This window comes from Mauremys mutica, chromosome 9, assembly GCF_020497125.1.
Source record: "Mauremys mutica isolate MM-2020 ecotype Southern chromosome 9, ASM2049712v1, whole genome shotgun sequence".
In the NCBI taxonomy this organism is placed as follows: Eukaryota; Metazoa; Chordata; order Testudines; family Geoemydidae; genus Mauremys; species Mauremys mutica.
In genome coordinates, this window is record NC_059080.1 from 104,468,057 (window position 1) to 104,489,569 (window position 21,513).

General features: G+C 48.0%; 2 protein-coding genes across 4 annotated transcripts in view; one reads left to right on the top strand and one right to left on the bottom strand.

Moving 5' to 3' along the window:
• LOC123376857 (D-beta-hydroxybutyrate dehydrogenase, mitochondrial-like) overlaps positions 1–2,566 on the bottom strand; it is a 41,557-nt gene extending 38,991 nt beyond the window's left edge. The window contains exons 1-2 of the mRNA XM_045029099.1: positions 2,548–2,566; positions 977–1,122 (exon numbers count right to left, since the gene is read on the bottom strand). Coding sequence (XP_044885034.1) covers positions 977–1,122; positions 2,548–2,566 — 165 coding nt within the window. The remainder of the gene's footprint in view (positions 1–976; positions 1,123–2,547) is intronic.
• Positions 1,276–21,513, top strand: part of BDH1 (3-hydroxybutyrate dehydrogenase 1) — a 36,706-nt gene continuing 16,468 nt past the window's right edge. The window contains exons 1-4 of one of the 3 annotated variants that reach the window (XM_045030026.1): positions 1,276–1,351; positions 11,519–11,650; positions 16,705–16,777; positions 19,133–19,243. In XM_045030026.1, the coding sequence (XP_044885961.1) occupies positions 11,565–11,650; positions 16,705–16,777; positions 19,133–19,243 (270 nt within the window). In that variant the 5' untranslated portion in view covers positions 1,276–1,351; positions 11,519–11,564. Of the gene's footprint in view, positions 1,352–7,289; positions 7,296–7,664; positions 7,745–11,518; positions 11,651–16,704; positions 16,778–19,132; positions 19,244–21,513 lie in introns of those variants that run through there. The other 2 variants (XM_045030028.1, XM_045030027.1) reach the window with 2 other exon arrangements.

The following is a 21,513-nucleotide window of genomic DNA, read 5'->3' on the forward strand; positions in this document are numbered from 1 at the left end:
CCAGGGCTAAACAGAGCCTCTGAAATCTGCTCTAGGAATTATTATGGGGAAGTTCTATGGCCTATGTTATCCAGGAGGTCTGACTAGATGATCACAATGGTCCCTGCTGGCCTGGGAATCTGTGAATCTATAATTCCACTGCTGTTAGCGGAGTTACTCCTGATTTACGCTGGTGTGAAAGAAGAGTCGGGTTAAAGTAGCTTTTCAGTGTCAGTTAAACAAAACCTAAAGAGTCTAAAGATTGAAAGAGGCAAATAAAAGATTAATGGAAGTGAACCTTGAGAGGAAAGGAAGAGAGAACAGGGAAAGGGAGGAAGAAGGTGGAGTTACTGTGAGGGATTCCTTGGTCTTGTCCTTCAGTTTTCATCCTTCCCTGAAGTGTTTCTCCTAAAGTTCTTTTTAAAAAAGATAGCCCTGAAGTAGAAATTAGCTCTATTTCACCTGTTGTGGGTCCCCGCCACTCCCTGGGGGTGTGCACATGAGTGGGTCCCTACCCCCTCACTGAAGCAGGTGTGCAGGGTTATTGCCCTGGGAACTGCAGGGCACCAGTGGACATGGGGCCAGCTGTAGATGGGGGGGGGCAAGGGGCAGAGCCAGCTGCAGGCAGGGGGTGCGGAGCCGGCTGCGGGCAGGACAGGGGGTGCGGTGCGGGGCTGGCTCAGGACAGGGGGTGCGGGGCAGTGCAGGCAGGACAGGGGGTGCAGTGCGGGGCTGGCTCAGGTCAGGGGGCACAGAGCCGGCTGCGGGCAGGACAGGGGGTGCAGTGCGGGGCTGGCTCAGGCCAGGGGGTGCGGGGCAGTGCGGGCAGGACAGGGGGTGGGGTGCGGGGCTGGCTCAGGCCAGGGGGTGCGGAGCCGGCTGCGGGCAGGACAGGGGGTGGGGGGCGAGGCTGGCTCAGGCCAGGGGGTGCGGGGCAGTGCGGGCAGGACAGGGGGTGGGGGTGCGGTGCGGGGTGGGCAGGGTGGCGGGTACTCACGGGGAGAGCAGCGCGGGGAAGCAGCGCTCGGAGCAGCCCGAGCAGCAGGACGCAGCCCAGGCCCAGCCGAGCAGCCGGGGACGCGCCGGGCAGCGGCAGCAGCAGCAGCGGGAGCCCCAGGGCCAGCGGGAGCAGCAGCCGCCGCAGCAGGGCCCGTCCCCGCATGGCTCCCGCAGCGCAGCGCAGCGCAGCGCCGCGCCCCGGCCGGACCGGGCGGTGCGGTGCGGTGCGGTGCAGCCCGCGGGCAGGCGGGCGGGGCCGGGGGAGCAGTGAGATCACTTCCCGCCCGGCCCCCCGCAGCCCAGCGCAGCCGCGGGAAGCGGGTTACACATTAGCCGGCGCCGGGCGAGCGTCCCAGACACGCGGCTCCTGCAGGTAACTCAGCAGCGGCGCGGGGCGGGAGCAGCATCCGAGCGCGGCCGCCCAGCTCCGCCGGGTGCCTTCCCGCGGGGCGCTCCGGGCCGGATCGGACCGGACCGGGGGGATCGGCCGGCGCCGCCGTGGGCACGGAGCCGCGCGTGGGGAACGGGAGCCGGTGCGACTGAACGGGGGGAGGCGGACACAGCGACACACAGACAGACACGCGCACACACAGATGCACAGAGATGCGCACATGCACACACACAAAGACACACACAGCGACACACAGACACGCACATGCACACACACAAACGCGCACACACAGATGCACAGAGACACGCACATGCACACACACAAAGACGCGCACACACAGATGCACAGAGACACGCACATGCACACACACAAAGACGCGCACACACAGATGCACAGAGACACGCACACACACAAAGACGCGCACACACAGATGCACAGAGATGCGCACATGCACACACACAAAGACGCACACAGATGCACAGGCGCGCAGAGACACGCAGACACAGGCGATGGGGGATTTTCCAGGTCTGGCCTGGTGGATCAATGAAGGTCAGAGGGGGCCATGTCACCTGTGCCCCGCTCTGGCAGCGAGCTGAGCTGGCACGGGAGAGGCATGCGGAGGAAGGTTTCAGAGTAGCAGCCGTGTTAGTCTTTAAGGAGGAAGCTGGCTATTGCCGCTGGGGACTGGCGAGCTGGCATCACTTGTGCGGCCCCTGGCAGCGTGATCTGGAGACAGGCGCAAGCCAGGGCAGCTGCTCAGGAGGCACAGGCTGTCTCCATGCCCACGCCCCTGCTCCCATAGGCTGATGATGCAGTTCTGAGGCAGGCACGTCACTTCGTCAGATGCTGAGGGCTGGCTCAGTCTGGCCCCTTGCCAGCCTAGGGTGTGCGCTCAGGATGCTGCTTGTGCTGAAATGTGGCTGGGCGGGTTTAAAGGACTCTGCTTTGTCTGAACCCTGTGCTGAGTGCTTGGGGTGTGTGGCCAGCCCAGGCCAGATCCCTGCAATGTGTCGCTGGAACCAGAGAGTCAGATGTCAAGGGACTGATGCTGATCCAAACAAAACCCACAGATGTCTCCCATTGACCTCAGCGGGGTTGTTGGATTGCTGTCTCTGCATTGGAGGTGCCTGGCCCTGGCACACACACAAACTGTCTTGTACCCAGAATTCCCCCCTCACCCAAGCGGCCATGGTTCATACCCACATTGTGTGGGGAGACGACTTCCCCAGGTGTAAAGGGGTGAAGGATGTAGTACGTGGGTTAGTGTAAGAGCAAGACACCAGCCTTGGGTCCTGGGTAATTTTATGCATGAGACGAGACTTTTTTTTTTCCAATGAGAAATAGTGGCAAGAATCAAGGGCAGAGCCTGGCCCCAAATGGCCACGGTTTAATTTATATTATTATCCTCTTTGGTACAATACTTTTTAAGTAGATCTTCCAATTATTTATCTCATTTTGTTAAATTAGAAAAATCTACACAACCTGAACCTGTTACAGATTATTAGTTTATGAGTATGTAAATATTTTTGCTCATTTTTCACCCTTATTAATCACAATACAATTAATGATACATACCATTTATCCTACCAGGTTCTTTATTAATATTTACTAATTGAGCCTCCCAATAAGTATCTGTGAAATAGGGAAGTTTATTGACCCCATTTTATGAATGGATAAACTGAAGCACAGAAACGTGTATTGATTTTTCTCAAGGTCAGACAGCAAGTCATTGGTGAAGCTGGGAATGGAACTCAGGTCTGTCTCCTTAACTAGCCCCTAGACAGCACTGGGTTTCCTGTATGAACCAAGATTACAACTGAAAAAAAGAGGGCCCAGGTTTTCAGTGTTTCTTCAGATGAAGCACCATAGACTTCAATGACTTTGTTGCTGGAAGTCTAACAATCACTGCTACACTTTCACACAATTTGTGTTCCAGGCCTTGTCTACACTAGGGGGGTAAGTCGACCTAAGTTATGCAGCTCCAGCTATGTGAATAACGTAGCTGGAGTCAACGTAGCATAGGTCGATTTACTGTGGTGTGTACACCACCCTGGGTAGATGGGAGAGCGATCTACGGTTGATTTAGCAGGTCTTCACTAGACCTGCTAAATCAACCCAGGGTGCATTGATCGCCACAGTGTTGATCCTGGGTAAGTGTAGACATGCCCCAGTCTGTTCTGTATAAGGACTTGTCTACATTAGGGATTTTTGCATGAGAATAGCTGCCTTGGTGCAGCTGAACTTGTGCAACCCCACACTGTAAATACACTGCACCAGTGGGATTTCCCCTAATCTGAAACTGGGATAATTGCACTGGTGTAAGCCCTGCCCAACCAATGCAGTCAACTATTATCACTGACCTGGTAGAACATATGAAATCACTGCTAGTAAAATTTGCAGATGCCACAAATCGGTGGAGTGGCAAAAATTGATGGGCTCAGGTCAGTTATACAAACTGATCTGGAGTGCTTGGTAAAGTGACTCATTTGACCAGCATGTATTTTAATATAACCAAATCCATGTAAGAACAAAGAATGTAGGTCAGAGCGAGTATCCTGGAATGCAGTGCCACCAACAAGGACATAGAGGTCACGACAGATAGCCAATGAGCATGAGTCCTGTACATAAGAGGGTTAATGCAATCCTGGATGTATAAGCAGGTGTTACTTCTGTAACAGCACTAGTGAGATTATTACTGGAATAGTGTGTCCAGTTTTGGTGTCCACATTTCAAAAACCATGTTGAAAAATAGTAAGAGAGATACAAAAATGATTCAAGTTCTAGAAAACCTACCTTATATGAGAGACGTAAGAAACTCAATCTATTTAGTTTATCCAAGCGTAGGTTAAGAGGGGACTTGATCCCAGTCTACACCTGCCTACCCGGGGAAGAGATTTCTGATGGTAGAGGGCTCTTTCGTCTAGAAGAAAAAGGCCTAACAAGATCCAATGGTTGGAAACTGCAGCTAGAGCTTTATTTCAGACTGGAAATAAAGTGCACACTTTTTATACTGAGGTAATGGACTGTTGGAACAACCTACCTAGGGCTGTGGTGGATTCTCCATCATCTGAAGTCTTTAAATCAAGACTGGGTATGTTTCTATTAGACATGCTCAGCCAGAAGTTATGGGCTTGCTGCAGAAGTTACAGAGTGAGGTCTTCTGGCCTGTGTAATGCAGAAAGTCAGACAAGGTGATCATAATGGTCCCATCTGGCCTGAACATCTCTGAATCTACACTGGGGCTTTGCACCGGTACTGCACAGCTGCATTAGGGCTTTGCACCACTGCTGCACATTTGCACTGGGGCTTTGCACCACTGCTGCACATCTACACTAAGGTGCAACAAGTGCAAACATTCTTAGTACTGGACTCTGATTTGCTGAGTCCATTTTGTGCTACTTGAGCAGAACAGAGTTGACATAAACTGGCTCATGGAGAACCCCCCACACGGGGGGGTCAACACAATCTCCCCGTGCCTGGTATAGGGGAAAGATGTGTCAGGTTGTGCTGGGGCAGGCAGGGAGTAGCAGGGTGGAGCTCCATGGGTTCAGCCCTTCACTGGCATCCCACCACTCAGGGACCTGTGGCATAAATTTCAGGTGCTTCTCAGCAGCTCTGATTTACACCAGGGCTGGGTAGCATGCATTCGGAAAGCTGCCACCAGCCTCCTGACGCAGAAACTTGGACTCAGCTGAAAATCTAACCCTTTACATAAACAGTAAGATGTTAATTAGGCAGAGAATTCATCTTCCATCCACATTTTCATGGTTGCAAAGGCTTCTTCAGAGTAATCCTGGATCTCTCTATGTAGTTAGGGACTTTAAAAAAACCCAAACTGGTAAATATGTACCTATGTCTAGAGATAGCAGAATCTCATCTACATGGATGTATGTTTTTGTAACTAAATACACAATGATCCTAATAGAGCAGAGAAGCCCTTCCATTGATATGGATTTATCTGGTGTGATTAATCCCCTCCCTGTCTTTAAGTTTTTAGGGCACGGACTAAAATGTGCTACATCAATAAGTCTTCCTTAAATTTGAATGAGTTAAAGGGTACTGCGTTTTTACTTATATTCAGAATCAGGGGGAAACATCTTTAACTTGGGAGGTCTACTCAAACCTTTTCAATATGTCACAATGTCTTACCTGCATTAAGTTCCTATATTATTTTCAGTCTTTTCAGGGGTGTGAGTACTGGTATTTATATTTTTCCAAATATAAGTACTTTCAGTTTCTCTTGTGCAGAAATGCATTTGCCTGAACTACGTTTGATTTTAATTTAGCTAGCAGGTGCAGAAGGCATAGTTTCTTCATTTAGACTAATTCATTGAAAGTTGAGAAACATATGGGGAATTGAAAAAACAGGAAATCTTGTTTTTCTCATCTCATCTTTGAATAAAGATGGGTGGGAGAGGACTAGATCTACTAGTTCTAAAAACCTTGAAGCATGTGGGGCCAGATTATCATAGGGATTTAGGCACCTAAGGATACAGAGAAGCACCTAATGGAATTTCAGAAGCACCTGTGGTTAGGTGCCTAACTCCCATTGATTTTCCCATGGATTCCAATGGGAGTTAGGCACCTAACCTGCTTATGTGGTTTTGAAAATCCTAGTAGGCACCTGTGTGCATCTTTTGGCATCTAAATACCATTGATGATGTGGCCCTTGGTCTCAAGAAACAGTCAGTTCTCTAGCTATGGTGACTATTTCCTTTGTTTAATAAATCAGTTAGTTTTAAATGCAAAAGATTTTTGATACTTTTTTTCTCACGTATTGAAGACATTTAAGATAATCTTTTAACTAATAAAAATGCTGTTTTTCTACATTTTTAATTGAATTCCAATTTCCAAGGCAGCTTGACACAAATCCCACGTAAATAATTACCATCTAGGAAATCAGAAATATCATTCACCAAATTCTAACATAATAAAAAAGTAAAAATTAAGAATCTGAAAAAAGTATATAAAGATACATAATTGCTTAGCTCTCTGTGTATAGATGTAATTCATCCTCTTGGCTAGCAAAAGGAAGTTCAAAATGTTGTGTAAAGGCTCTATTTGTTTGGAAATCCACACATTTTAGTGATTACCAACCAATGAGAATAAGCCTTTCTTTAAGAATAGAACTAAAACATACAAATGCAAAACAAGATTAAAATCACTTACTTCAATGAAGGATTTCCTGCTTCTTGATTTAAATCATTCTTGAAATCAGTGATTTAAAATCACTTTGATTTAAACCTGTCCATCTTGGCGAGAGGCACTGAGCAAGTGGAGCTGCTGGGATCTCTGCTTTTCGCTTCCAGCAGCCTTGGAAGAGGGAAAGAAGAAAGAGAAAGTAGTCATCTTTCCCCCATCGCCCTTCCTCCTCCCTGTGACAGCGAGCAAAGGAGGGAGACAGAATAATGGCAGCCTGGTGGCCTGCCATTGCTTTAACAGAGGCCTGGTTCAAGAACAACTGAGCCTCGCTGGAAAGCTCCTTGTTAGCAAGACCCTAAATTCAGCGTGCTGGTGTAATAAGCCCCCACACCCCCGCCAGGGGCATTGGCCGGGATTGGACACTAACAGTGCAGGCCTCTGAGACAAAGGAGTAACTCCCTTACGGAGAGCAGTAATTTCAGAACAAGGGTGTGGATTTGTGGAGAGAGATCAGATTATAGCTGGGGGAGGGGCTGTGAGGTGCCCCCTGCAGACCCATGGTTTCCGGGACTCACACTCACCACAGAGCTCTGTCAGCCACACAGCTCCCACTCCATGCCTGGGGCTCCCAAATGTGGGCTCAACCCATCCGCCCTTTCCTGTGGGGCTCCTGCTTGCGTGTGTGCAGCTCTCCAAGTCCCAGTTACGGGGAGACCTGGGTTCCTGGGAGCGCAGGTCATCCAGCGTGCAGGGAGAGACACAAGTGGAGACCGGAGAGCACCCTGTGAGACCCTAGGGGGAATATAATGGGGGGAGGGGGCCCAGGAAGGGAGGTGTAATGGGGGACATGGCTCCGGGGGATGTAACTCGGGGACGGGGGCTCCAGAGGGATATGGGAGCAGGGTGTACAAGCCCTGAAGGAGGAAAGTAGACTGTAGAGGGGGGAGTGAAGAGGAGTGGGGAGGGAGCCGCTAATCACCCTGTTTCTCCTCAGCCCGCCCATCCCCCTCCCTGAGGCACCCAAGTGTCACCTCTCCCCACTGAGGGCCCCAGGCTGGATGGGCCCAACAGAGACTGGAGGAGAGACATTCTGCCCGCAGAGCGGGCACCCCAGAGGCGGGAGGGGTTGCTGCGGGGGAGCTGTGACCAGGACAGGTGGGGGGGAAGGTCAGTCAGGGACCCCTGTGCGGCAGCCAGCGGCTTTGCAGTGTTTGTCAAAGTGTAAGTAACAAGGTAAGCAAAGAACATTGGGAGCCTGTCCCCGACCTGCCCCCTCCACAGTACCTGGCTTTGGAGCAGATACAGCAGCATCGAAGCCTGCCTTGGGGTGGGGTGGGGCGGGAAGGGGGCCTCGGGCCTTTGCAGCTGTGACTTTGGCAGCCCTGTCTGAACCAGCTCGGCGTGTTTGGGTCACGATGCTGATGTGGCCAAGCCCTGACAGTGCAATGCATGGTGCAAAGTCACCCTTGCCAGGTCAGGGCATCACCCTGCAATTTCTCTGGGCTCACTGCAGCTCCCATTCAACGAGAACCCCTTTGCTGCCCCCAGACACGGCTATTCTCTCATCAATACAACAGGGTTTACAACTGTAACTTTAGCGCCCTCATGGCCAAGATGGAGTCTGCTCTGCAGGCAGCTCTGGCCAAGAGACAGCGCGCGCAGGAACGCGGCAGGAGAAATCCCTTCCACCCCAGGGGCACCTGTTCCAAACCCCCCAGAGTGAACACACACACCTACAGGAAAAGTACAATGGATGTAACAAAGGGAGATATTTATTTTCAGAGGGCTGGGAGGCGGAAAACAAGGGGAAATATAGGGGGAGCAGTAAAACAGGGCTGCATTCAAACCAAGGCCCCACGGGCCCAGTGGTAGCACAGGCTGGAGGGGCAGACACTGAGCAATGTGTCTGCGCACAGAGTTCAGGGGTCCTGAGCAAAGTTCCAGTCCAGTGGTGAGTCTTGGGGGCTCCTGGTCGTCTTCGGCGCCAGTGAACTCTCCCCAGCAAACCCCTCCGGTGCCCTCTCCTGCCGCTCTCTGCAAAGCCACACAGAGCAGCCACCTCCCCACTTAACTATCTAACAGCCTCCCTCCTTATTCCCAGTGCAGAGTCACAAGCCCCAGTACTCACAGCCCCAGGCAGCTCCGGGCAGCCATGATACTGGGTCCAGCTCCGGCCTGTCCTTCTCGGGTGATTCCCCCCGGCACAGGGCTCCTCCTGGCTCCTGTCCTGGGCTGTCCCCGATCGGGCTTGTCCTCCTCAGGCCTCCGGCAGGTTCTCTCTGCTCCCTTCTCCAGGGCCAGCCATGCTGCTTCCCCCTCTCCCCCAGCTCCAGCCCTGCCCCCTGGAGTTTCCCTCCTTTTTCTTACTCTCCCCCTCCCCCTTGGGAAAAAGATTTCAAGGGGCCACGCTCTCTAGACCCCAAAGGGGTTACACAACTAGCTGCAATTAACTGCAGGGGGGCTTAGACACAAAGATCTCAAGCCCACACATGGGATTTGCAATATCACATGGGACCAATGGCCCATCTGCTCTAGTATCTACTGCCCAGCTAATATCTCTGGAGTGCTCTCACCTCACAGGATTGAGCCCTCATTTCCTGGCCAGGCTCTGGCCTGCTGCTCAGACCCACAGACTGTTGTCTCCCCTGCACGCTGTGCTCCAAAGCAGGTTTTACTGGACTGGTCACTCTCCATTTACAATATGAGCGGTAGCAAACTAGTACTGTACATGTCACATGGCAGTCCCTAGTGCAGGGAAAGGCAACAGAGGGTGAGGGGAGGGGAACAGCAGATTCAACCAAAGGAGCAGAGCAGATTTAGTGGTGGGAAGGCAGATAGAACAGAGGATGGGGGGAGGGGCGGCGGGGAGCAGAGCAGGTACAAAGGGGAGGTGAGTGTGCCTGCGGAGCAGAGCTGATACAACAGGGGTGAGGATGGGGGGAAGAGCGGGTGTAACAGGGCGGGGCAGAGCAGGCACAACAGAGCGAGAGGAGAAGCAAAGGAAGAGGAAATCGACTGAGAGACACCAGCCCCCTTCCCCAGTACTCCAGGTCACATGGGAATGCACCATAACCTTCTTCCCTCCTTTGTTACTTCCATCAGGAACACGGCTGGCTCTCCCTGAGACACATGAGGAGAGAGGGGAGCTAGAGGTCATTCCAGAGAGCGCTCTGTTTAATGTAACAACTGCCTCTGGCTCTGGCTGCGTGGGGCAGACAGATCACACCAAGGGGGGCGGGGGTGCAGAATACGGGCAGAAAGCAGCTCTCCCACCCCCGGATGGGGTGAGATGGACAGCACTGGAAGTGGCGAGTACAAATCAGGAGAGAAAACCCCAATCATCTTCCCTTCCCGTGCAACCTTCCCATGACACACAGCCAGTCTCCCTGTGACCTGGGCTGAAATCCATCTGCTCTGCACTGTGGCAGTTGTGCAATGATGTACATAGAGTTAAAATTCTTCTATACAAAACGCTCAGACCCTGAAGCCTGAGAGTTTATTACCCTCGTTATCATTATCTGTGCTTCCATAGATGCAGATTTTATGAATAGTCATAAAATGTTCTTGGATTTAAAAAAAAATCTAGACAGCATTAGTAGTGCTGCTGACCCCCGTGACACTGTATTTCCACTGTCTGACCACAGAAGGCATTCCTCTCCTTTCTTCTAAATGTATTGCCCATCAGTTTCATGCAGTAATCTTCTCACCTGAGCATCGGTGGTAGAACAGACCTGAGCAATGAAGGAATCTTTGATCTGTCTGAGAACCCCAAAGTTCAGATGCTTCTTGGAACCAGGCAAACCTGAGTTTGTAAAGCTGGCTAACACAAACATTCATGAGAACAAATTCATCTGCAAATTTGACACCATCAGCTCAGGATTAAACAAAGACTGTGAATGGCTAGCCAACTACAAAAGCAGTTTCTCCTCCCTTGGTGTTCACACCTCAACTGCTAGAAGAGGGCCTCATCCTCCCTGATTGAACTAACCTTGTTATCTCTAGCCTGATTCTTGCTTGCATATTTATACCTGCCCCTGGAAATTTCCACGACATGCATACGACGAGGTGGGTATTCACCCACGAAAGCTCATGCTCCAATATGTCTGTTAGTCTATAAGGTGCCACAGGACTCTTTGCTGCTTTCATGAGAACAGTCTTTCTTGCAAGATTTCCAGTATTTCTTCCTTCTGACCAAACTGTAAAGGCCCTAACAACAGCGCTTTTCATGGAATGTTCTCATTTCTGGCCAACCTCTGTTTCCAGACAGACCCCAGAAGTGCAATAACATAGAATAAAATATCCATCTATCCACACACACACATTAAAAATTAACCAGTATTTTCCAGCTTAAAAGAAAATAGGTTTGATTCAGGTTCTAGGAGAAAATTTAGATCAGATTTTGTTTTGTACAAAATTGCTTCACTCTTGGAAAGGCCCCTTGTTCTTGTCTCCTGCTTTTGTGCACTTTTCCTTTTTAGAATACCCTTTTCAGTGACTTCCTGGGCTTAGATCTGTATTGCCAGCCATTTGGGGCATTACATTTCAAAGAGCTGCACACGTTTTTAGCCACATGGCTACCACTGGCATTAAAGCCCAGGGAATGTTTTGAAAATGTAGGATTTAACTTTGCTCAGAGCGCTGGATGTACATTTAAACGGTAAAGTATTTCAGACAGCTGACTTAAAACTATGTTACTTGAGGAATTAATTTACATTTTTTCTAAATGTTTAAGAAAATACAGAGATTAAGAAGCAATACATCAATGAAAATGGAGATTTTTGTAAAATGACCCATTGCTTTTCTGTTTGCTTAAACCCCTTCACTTTTTAAAAAAAAAAAGTAGTTTAAACTGGTAGATGTTGCGTGAGCTGTTTATCTCACTGTGTGGGGTGGAAGGGGGGAAAGATGAGCCTACTTTGGACTTTATTTTATTGTTAAAATACTAGGAGTCAGCATGACTATAAAAGTGCAGAGCAAATAAAGGAGAGGTGCTTTCTTGTGTTTCAGAGCTAAAGGGGAAAGAGCTTGCTGTTGGTACAGTTTGTGGATTGCAATGATGCTGGCTACCAGGTTCTCCCGGCGTCTGTCACTTTTCTCTGTGAAAACTCTGAATTTCAGGGACATTGGAAATGGTCTCAGGTAAGGAACCTGGGGGCATGGGAGAGTGTGAGGGCTAGCGGGACACACACATCAAGGCTCCAAACAGGTACTGAACCAAATCAAACAACAGAGAAATTTGGAAGGGAAGGGGTGGGGTGTTTATGAAGATGATCTGGGCAAAGTAATGAAGTTGCTTCTCTCTAAACACAAGCAGAAGATTAACCATTTAGGTCTGTAATCCTGGCTCAGACAAAATACCCTCTTCATTTGGACCCAGAGTTTGATTGGTCTAAATTTAGAGTAACTCCCCTTACTTTACAGGACTTGTTCTGGAATAAATGAGTCCAGAATCGGACTCACAGTGAGAGCTGTGCTTGAGCTGAGACTGCAGGGTTTGGTCTGAAATGCAGGAATTTGAATGGAGGAGTCAAATTGTAAAATTAGGTTGGAGTCTAAACTCCTGTCTCCCACAAATGCTGTCTAAAAATGTTACTGGTTTATAAATAAAGACAGGTGTTGGATAATGAAGTCAGATGTTTCTACCCTGGCAGAATTTCATTTTAAATTATAGTGTAAAAAATGGTTGCATTTGTTCACTTTCAGGGCCAATTCTTGTTAACATTTCTGACCAGGCAGCGCTCACTGCCGTGAGTAGTCCTTTAAGGTCAATGGGACGATGTTTAGTAGCAGCAGGTGTTTGCAGGATCAGGCCCTACATTAATTTCTGTCCTGCAAAAGGACTTAAATGTTACGAAGAATCTTCTTTCCAACTCAAGTTAAAATAACAAGAACTGTTGTAAGAACTCACATATTTTCTTTTATGTAATTATTTCGATTTACACTGATGTCTCCATTCTTTCCTCTTGGCACTTTTACAACAATTAAAACGTACTTTATAACAATAGAATCAGGGCTTGAGAACTGACACACAACCAAGTCCTCATCCAAATTCATAATGCAAGATATTGACCTGTCACAGTGATATTAACCCTAATGTGCCCACAGCTGACTATATCCCGCTGTCCCTCAATCCACCTCCCCCACCAGGGCCAGATCCAAAGCCGGCTGAAGTCAATGAGAGTCTTGCCACTGACTTCAGAGGGCTTGGATCAAGCCCCGAATGTCCAAGAAAAATGAGAGACCAGTTGGGGGAGGGAATATCTTTTTTTGGACCAGCTTCTGTTGGTGAGAGAGATGAGATTCCAAGCTCTTCTTCATGGAAAAAGAAGTACTTCACAGCATACCTGGAAAGTTAATTAATCCTGGCTATACATATAAAATGATGGGATCTAAATTGGCTGTTACCACTCAAGAAAGAGATTTTGGAGTCATTGTGGATAGTTCTCTGAAAACATCCACTCAGTGTGCAGTGGCAGTCAAAAAAACAAACACAACTGGGAATCATTAAGAAAGGGATGATAAGACAGAAAATATCGTATTGCCTCTATACAAATCCATGGTATGCCCACATCTTGAATACTGCGTGCAGATGTGATTGCCCCATCTCAGAAAAGATATATTGGAATTGGAAAAGGTTCAGAAAAGGGCAACAAAAATGATTAGGGGTATGGAACGGCTGCCATTTAAGGAGAGATTAATAAGACTGGGACGTTTCAGCTTGGAAAAGAGACAACTAAGGGGGGATATGATAGAGGCCTATAGTATCATGACTGGTGCGGAGAAAGTAAATCAGGAAGTGTTATTTACTCCTCATAACACAAGAACTAGGAGTCACCAAATGAAATTAAAAGGCAGCAAATTTAAAACAAACAAAAGGAAGTATTTTTTTACACAATGCACAGTCAACCTGTGGAACTCCTTGCCAGAGAATGTTGTGAAGGCCAGGACTATAATAGGGTTCAAAAAAGAACTAGATAAGTTCATGGAGGATAGGTCCATCAATGGCTACTAGCCAGGATGGGTAGGGGTGGTGTCCCTAGCCTCTGTATGCCAGAAGCTGGAAATGGGTGACAGGGAATGAATCACTTGATGATTACCTGTTATGTTCATTCCCTCTGGGGCATCTGGCATTGACCACTGTCGGTAGACAGGATACTGGGCTAGATAGACCTTTGGTTTGACCCAGTAGGGCTGTTCTTATGTTCTTAATTAGGTATCTGGATGTGGGATGGGCAGATGTATGATGGTGATGACAGAGAATAGTTCATCAGTTAGATGAATAGTTCATCACCTACCAAGCATTCAGGTTGGTAGGAAACACCAGGAAGTAGTTCAGTTCCATTTCCCATGTGTGTCTGGAAGATATGGAGGCCACATCAAACCCATGGAGGCTCGCAGGCTTTGTGCTTGTGGCCCCTCAATACTAGTCAATAATGTCCCAGCCCTGGACTCTTCACTCAGGCAAAACTCCCACTGACTTTGTTTATCCGGCCATCTCACTTTGAGCCCAGCCCTGAAAGGCACTGAGTCTGCCCCTACTGACATCAGAAGGCCTTGGACTTTGGGGGCGGGGGGTTGCCTGAGTGAAGAGTGTGGGATTGGACCCTAAAAAACATTGGAAGCTTTGGCATTGGTTACTGATGACTTTGCAGATGGCTCATGGAGCTGACAGTTTTAAACACCGAAGTCTGAAAAACTGTAGAGATTTTTTGTACAAACAGCATGAAACTTTGGTCCAGATACTGCAGTCAGGTCCACCCAGGCAGACACCTGCACCCAGGAGGACCCCAGTGGGGCTACGGTCCCCTTTGCTCACAATACATTTCTGTTTCCTAAATGCACATCTTGTTTCTCTACTCTACACGATCTAAAGCACTCACTGGCTGCTAGCCAGAGCTGCAGTGGAAGTCTCACCATCGACATGAATGGCAGTGCTGTTGCATTGTCAGTGCTTTAATGCAGTGTTTCCCAAACTTGAGACGCCGCTTTGTTTACCTGCCCCGTCCACAGGTCCGCCGATCGCGGCTCCCACTGGCTGCGGTTCACTGCTCCAGGCCAATGGGAGCTACTGGAAGCGGCCTGGGCCAAGGGACATACTGGCTGCTGCTTCCAGCAGCCCCCATTGGCCTGGAGCAGCGATCCGCAGCCAGTGGCAGCCGCGATCGGCCGGACCTGTGGACAGGTCAGGTAAACACACCGGCCCAGCCCACCAGGGGCTTTCGCTATACAAGCGGCGTCCCAAGTTTGGGAAACACTGCTTTAATGCAATGGGATAATATTCTGCACACTTGAATCATGACAAATTCTGCTCGAGATTTGCATATAGTTAAATTAATCAAAGCTAACAGATTTAAGAGAACAAATTAAATTCCATAACCATCAGCTCACTGTATCGTCAAAGGTCTCTGATGTGCTCTCTAGAATTCAGTTGTTGTATAAGGGTGATTAAAACCGGTTCACACCATAAAAGCACATTAAGAGGCCTAGTGTCATGCACATTTGCTGGGACTTTCTTTTGCTGGCATCAGTACTGATCAGCAACTCACCTTCATTTCACTCGCCTACCCCACAAAACAAGATAGACAAAATTCACAGTAATCTGCACAAGATTGCTCTGCTCTGCAACAGCACAAGGACAACAGTCGATCAATGTGTTTTAAGTAAATAGCAAAAGAAAGATGACTTTGAAAAATAAAAATGTTACATGCAACTAAGATGAATGTTATGAAAATGTTGTGGGATGCCAGGCCAGTATCTCGGTTCAGTAATCTTAGACACAGCCTGTTTGTGACCTGCGCCTGACCTCTGCAGCAATTAAACCTCTTCACGCTTGGCTTCTGCTATTTCAAGAGGAGGCAGGGCTTGTGACACTGCAGCTGAGGTAGAGAAGGAGCTGGCCTGTGGAATGGCAGGTGAACTGTAGTAACCCGATTGGTTAAACATGCCAATATCAGTTCCATCCAACTAGATGTTTCCACCTTACCCATCTGAGGCATAGCCCATTTCCTGTCACAGCTCCATCCAGCCCTAGATGCAGCTGAAGAAGCTGAGTACATGTAGATCTTTTTACAAAGTGTTATAGTGTGGCACACCTTGTTTAGGGGGTACCTCTGGCATCCGATGAGGATCTGCTTGCAAGTAGCTGAACCAATTTACTTGAGAGAGAGCAAGAGAGCACTGCTCCCTGAGAAAAAGTGTTTGAGACCCCCAGCCAGGGGATAGCTAAAGAAGCGCAGAGGGAAGCTGAAATACTTGCAGGGAGCCAAAGGGAGAGAGCCAAGAGACTGTAGCAAGATGCAGCTGAGAGGCAGCAATAACAGTGAGTGAAGGAACCAGAAAGAAACTGACATCGCTCCAGAGGAGAGGTGATTGCCTGGGGAAGGAATTTGGATTGCTCTCATGGACGTTCTGACTGAGACCCTGACTTTAAATGATCTTTGTAAGCTGAGGGTGAGTTGCTGCCAGTCATACGGCTCTCCTAATAGATGCTCGTTCTGTGGAAAGCATCATCTTTTCCATGTCACTCTGCATTTGGAAATGCAGCATGTCTGGAGATGAACTGTACAGAGGGGATTGTAACCTGTATGGCAGGCATAGCTCAAAGCCACACAAGCTCTTAGTTAAACAATTATTAAGCGGGATGTGAGAACTGCATAAGAGTGTCTGATTGGTGCAGACTCCAGGGCAAGAGAGGTGTTATTTAGGGGATGGGAGGGGCTGTAATTAAGGGTAATGAGGTAGAACTGAGTAAAGGAAAATTTAAGCTGAATATCAGAGACTGTCTCCTAACAGTGAGTTTTATTGGACTGTGGAATGATTGACACCAAACCTGCTTTCTGGGTATTGAATACTGAGTATTGCTGCTCTCAGAACCTCAAAACGTTGGACTGTCCATTTCATGTTTGGGTGTATCCGTGTGCGTTAGATTAGTGACTGTTTTATAAGGCTCACTAGTATCCTGGCAGCTTCAGCTACTGGGAATAGCATTAAGTCTTTTGAGGAAAAAATGTTTGACATAGTGGAGAAAAAATAGGTATAGGGAGATTTGCAGACCAAGCCCTCTGTTCTCAGATTACATCCTATGCCGCGGACAGGAGGAAAACTAAATTACCTCTTTATGGCTCTTGCCTAGGTTTCAAGGTCGGTGGCTGGGAAAGAAATTCTGTGCCTGATTGTTCTCTTTCCTCTTGCAGGCCTGTGCAAGGATTTTGCTTTCCTTTCTTGACTCCAAGTGGCAGACGTTCGTATGCAAGTGAAATAGATCAGGTGAGTGTACAGCACTTTAAAAGAGCTGTCTCTGACGAGCTAGGATTTTTAACACAAACATAGAAACCTTGTGACAAAATTCTCCTCTCTGATCTGCACTACAGAGCCTGTGTTGGACCTCTCTAGCATATTCCACATTCTTTCCTAGTGTGTAGCGTCCATTAACGAAGAAGAGCACGTGGTGAAATTGAACACCCTGACCAGTGTTTTTTTCTACTACATTAGGAACTCACTTACCAGTTGGAAAGCTCCTCTCTAAGGAAGTTTATACAGTTGCATTGTATACAATAGTCCTGCCCCCTATGAGTGGATGTTAGGGACAGAATTCTTTGCTGGAGGAAATTGGTGTAGCTCCACAATATGTTCCCTGGCACTTTGAGGAAGAACTGGAGTTTACAGCTGTGTGCATCAGAGGACACCTTTCCCAGTGGTTAGGATGCTAGCCTGGGACTCAGAAGACCTGGATTCAGTTCTCTGCTCTGCTACATGCTTCCTAGGTGACCTTGGGCAAGTCACTTAGTCTCTCACATCCCTATATCTGAAATTCATTCCTTGATTTTAAGGCCAGAAAGCACCATTAGATCAGTTAGTCTGACCTCCTGTATAACACAGACCCAGTTACTCCAATACTGAGCCCACTGACTTTTGGGAATAATAGCACTTGTGCTGAGGATACAGCACTTCAAGGACTATGCGTCACTCACACGCTCTGGTCATGGGACCTGCCATAGATCGTGTCCTTGGTTATAGTTCCACCTTCCTACCATGCTAGGTGCCCCGGTGTGTGGATTTCAGGGACTGGGAGTGTTGCCAAGTAGCATTTTTCCAAGTGCACAATGCGCCTCCCAAACTCTCACCATGAGCTAGTGTTTAAAACGTGTTTTCTGACAAAAGATCTCCATGGCTATAGTACCAGGCATAATTATTTGTATTGCTGTAAATTACAGTTAATTAAGGGTCAGATTCTGCCCTGTGCCCTGGGTGGGGGGCAGCCATGGAGTCCTCAGGAGCACAGCTAGATCAGCCTTCCCAAATGCCTCCTGGGAACCACTGGAGTGTGCTGGCCGAGCAGTACCTCCCCTCCCCCGCACACACTTTAGTGAAGGTACCATGTGCTCCCCCCTTGTTAGCTGATCAAGGGCATGGCCCCATCCCTCCTCATCTCCTTCCTGACGGCTAGTGCCTGCCTGCTGGGGCACCGGAAGGGCCATCCTCCCCGGTACGCTTGTGGCCAGGCTTGTACCCTCCTGCCTTTGCACATGGCACAGGCCTGACATTATAATAATCCCTGACCGCATTAGTCGGAGATGCTGCTCCGACCCCGAGCGACTAACAGAACCTTGGGGAGAGTTCGGTCGGACTAGCTAATGTCATTGTCGCTCAGCCCCAGTGTGCCCTGGGGAAAGCCAAGTGTCTCGTTTTGAACAGAGGCCATGGTAAATGGTTCTTCACTAACGGTACTGATAGCAGCACCCTCTCTATGTGTAATGCCTGGCGCAAATTGGGCCAGCACATCAAACCTGGACACAGTGGCCTGGGCCTGTATCTAATCAAAATGGTGAAGTCAATTCCTTTGCTCCTAAAGGAAGTCAGAGCACTTCACACACCGCTTATAGGGATTTGAACATCCTCCACCGCAGACCTCCAGCCATTCAATGTTCTTAGGAGGAGAAGTGAATATTAACTTCCCCTTTTTGACCTTCATAGTGAAAAATAGCTAGGCAAAAAATAATATCTTACATTAACCAACTGGTTTCCCATCCAAATATTAAACCAGTCAGATTCTGCGTATCTTATGAGATCTGATGAGATTGTAACCAGAGGGTTTGTATGTTATAGGGTGGCCACAAGAAACAAGCAGTGAGTAGGATTAAACTGAAACCTTTCTTTAATTGCATTGACATATTTCTCCCCCGTAAGTTCTCGTTTGCATATTGCATTTATTCATTCCTGCTCGGTTCAGCTAACCCTGAATACAGCAGGGCAGTTCTAGGTTTGGAGAACATCTGAGCTTTGTTGGTAGCTCTTTATTGTATTTTCAGGCATTATTTCTAGGTGTATGTGAACTGCTGTAGGGGTTGCCTGGTCTCTGTTCTGCTAGAGCCCATCACCATTGGATGCTGAGCCATTCTCCTGGTCTGGGATGACGTTAATCCCTGCCTCTCACAGATACTTGTGAAGAGCTAATGTTTGGTGCCTTTGGGATGTGCCAGGTTCCACCAACTGGCCTGCAGTTGAGAGGACGTCCCTGGGAGAGGATGCCTCTGACCTCATATACGAGTTTTATTCCTGCTCTGCAATTCACTTGTTTCAAACACTCTCTTTCAATATGTTTTATTTTGTCTTGTTTTACAGATTGGCAGCAAAGCTGTGCTCATTACTGGATGTGACTCAGGATTTGGGTTCTCTTTAGCCAAACATCTGCACTCCAAAGGCTTCATTGTCTTTGCTGGTTGCCTGTTTAAGGTAGGGAAATAAGAGAGCTTGGTCCTTCATCTAACACACATGCACTGTAACACACTGCACAATTTCCTATCAGTGGGTGTCACACCAAGAAATGACACAAGCATTTGTTTCACTTCCATGAGAATCGGAGATGGGCCTAGACCAGAACCCCAGATCTACCCACCTGAGATTTGGGGGAATTGCACATCTGAATTCAGATCCAAATATCATGGCTCTGACCCAATTTAAAAATGGGCCAGAACCTAAAATCTGAACACACTGACTTGGGACCATCTCAAATCAGAATGTTGGAGTCAATTCTGGGCTGGGTCTTTGGACCTAATCTTCCGATAAAGCCTATTTATTTAAAGCGTATTTTGACTAATTTATTAGTGCACCCACCCCCCAACCCTCTGGTGACTAGATGGCACATGGTGCAAATTCACTGTTTTCCAGAGTCAGAAGTACAGATAATCCCCACTGTAAATCAGGAGTGACTCCAGTGAAGGCAGTAGCACTGATGCAAGTGAAGTCAGTTCCTAGGTATCCTAGCCAAATTCTGTCCTGATTTCCCTGTTTATTACAGTGAGGGTTTCAATGGGGTGTAAGACAGGCCAGAATTCAGGCCACTGTGTCAGTGTGAGGCCCTGGGATGGTTCCCTTGGCTGGATGGCAGTTAAGCCAGCCAGTTTCCTGTGGGAACACACTTTGTTCTCAGTAGGGTACGAAAGAGTGGTTACCTATTTTAAATGGTGTCAGGTGTAACCATAGAATCATAGAATATCAGGGTTGGAAGGGACCTCAGGAGGTCATCTAGTCCAACCCCCTGCTCAAAGCAGGACCAATTCACAACTAAATCATCCCAGCCAGGGCTTTGTCAAGCCTGACCTTAAAAACCTCTAAGGAAGGAGATTCCACCACCTCCCTAGGTAACCCATTCCAATGTTTCACCACTCTCTGAGTGAAAAAGTTTTTCCTAATATCCAACCTAAACCTCCCCCACTGTAACTTGAGACCATTACTCCTTGTTCTGTCATCGGGTACCACTGAGAACAGTCTAGATCCATCATCTTTGGAACCCCCTTTAAGTAGTTGAAAGCAGCTATCAAATCTCCGCTCATTCTTCTCTTCTGCAGACTAAACAATCCCAGTTCCCTCAGCCTCTCCTCATAAATCATGTGCTCCAGCCCCCTAATCATTTTTGTTGCCCTTTGCTGGACTCTTTCCAAGTTTCCCACATCCTTCTTGTAGTGTGGGGCCCAAAACTGGACACAGTACTCCAGATGAGGCCTCACCAGTGTCGAATAGAGGGAAATGATAACATTCCTCGATCTGCTGGCAATGCCCCTACTTATAAGCCCAAAATGCCATTAGCTTTCTTGGCAACAAAGGCACGCTGTTGACTCATATCCAGCTTCTCGTCCACTGTAACCCCTAGGTCCTTTTCTGCAGAACTGCTGCCTAGCCACTCGGTACCCAGCCTGTAGCAGTGCATGGGATTCTTCCGTCCTAAGTGCAGGACTCTGCACTTGTCCTTGTTGAACCTCATCAGGTTTCTTTTGGCCCAGTCCTCTAATTTGTCTAGGTCCCTCTATATCTTATCCCTACCCTCCAGCGTATCTACCACTCCTCCCAGTTTAGTGTCATCTGCAAACTTGCTGAGAGTGCAGTCCACGCCATCCTCCAGATCATTAATGAAGATATTGAACAAAACCGGCCCCAGGACCGACCCCTGGGGCACTCGGCTTGATATCGGCTGCCAACTAGACATGAAGCCATTGATCACTACCCGTTGAGCCCGACGATCTAGCCAGCTTTCTATCCACCTTATAGTCCATTCATCCAGTCCATACTTTAACTTGCTGGCAAGAATACTGTGGGAGACCGTATCAAAAGCTTTGCTAAAGCCAACCATGCCCATATCATAATTATTTGCTTCAAAGAGACACTGCCAGGTACTTTTTAAATGTTTTTAATATAATTCCCACATTTTTGCCTTTCCATTCATTTTTTAAAATTGTATAATTTTTTTTCCTTCTGCATTGTTTCAAATTGTGGTAGTGCAGCTCTGGCAAAGGGGTTTATTTAACTGCGGCTCCCTCTACTGGCTCTGCAGCAAAAGAACACGGACTACTGTAGGGCCATGGAAACTGTTGTTTGTTTTAAAACTACCTGAGGGACAGAACAATGGCCACTCTTTTTCTGAGTATTTCTACTGAGCTTTTGCCATAAAAGATTAACGTTATAGTCTGTCAGTGTAGTCTGTGGCAGAGCTAAAGATTAAAACAACG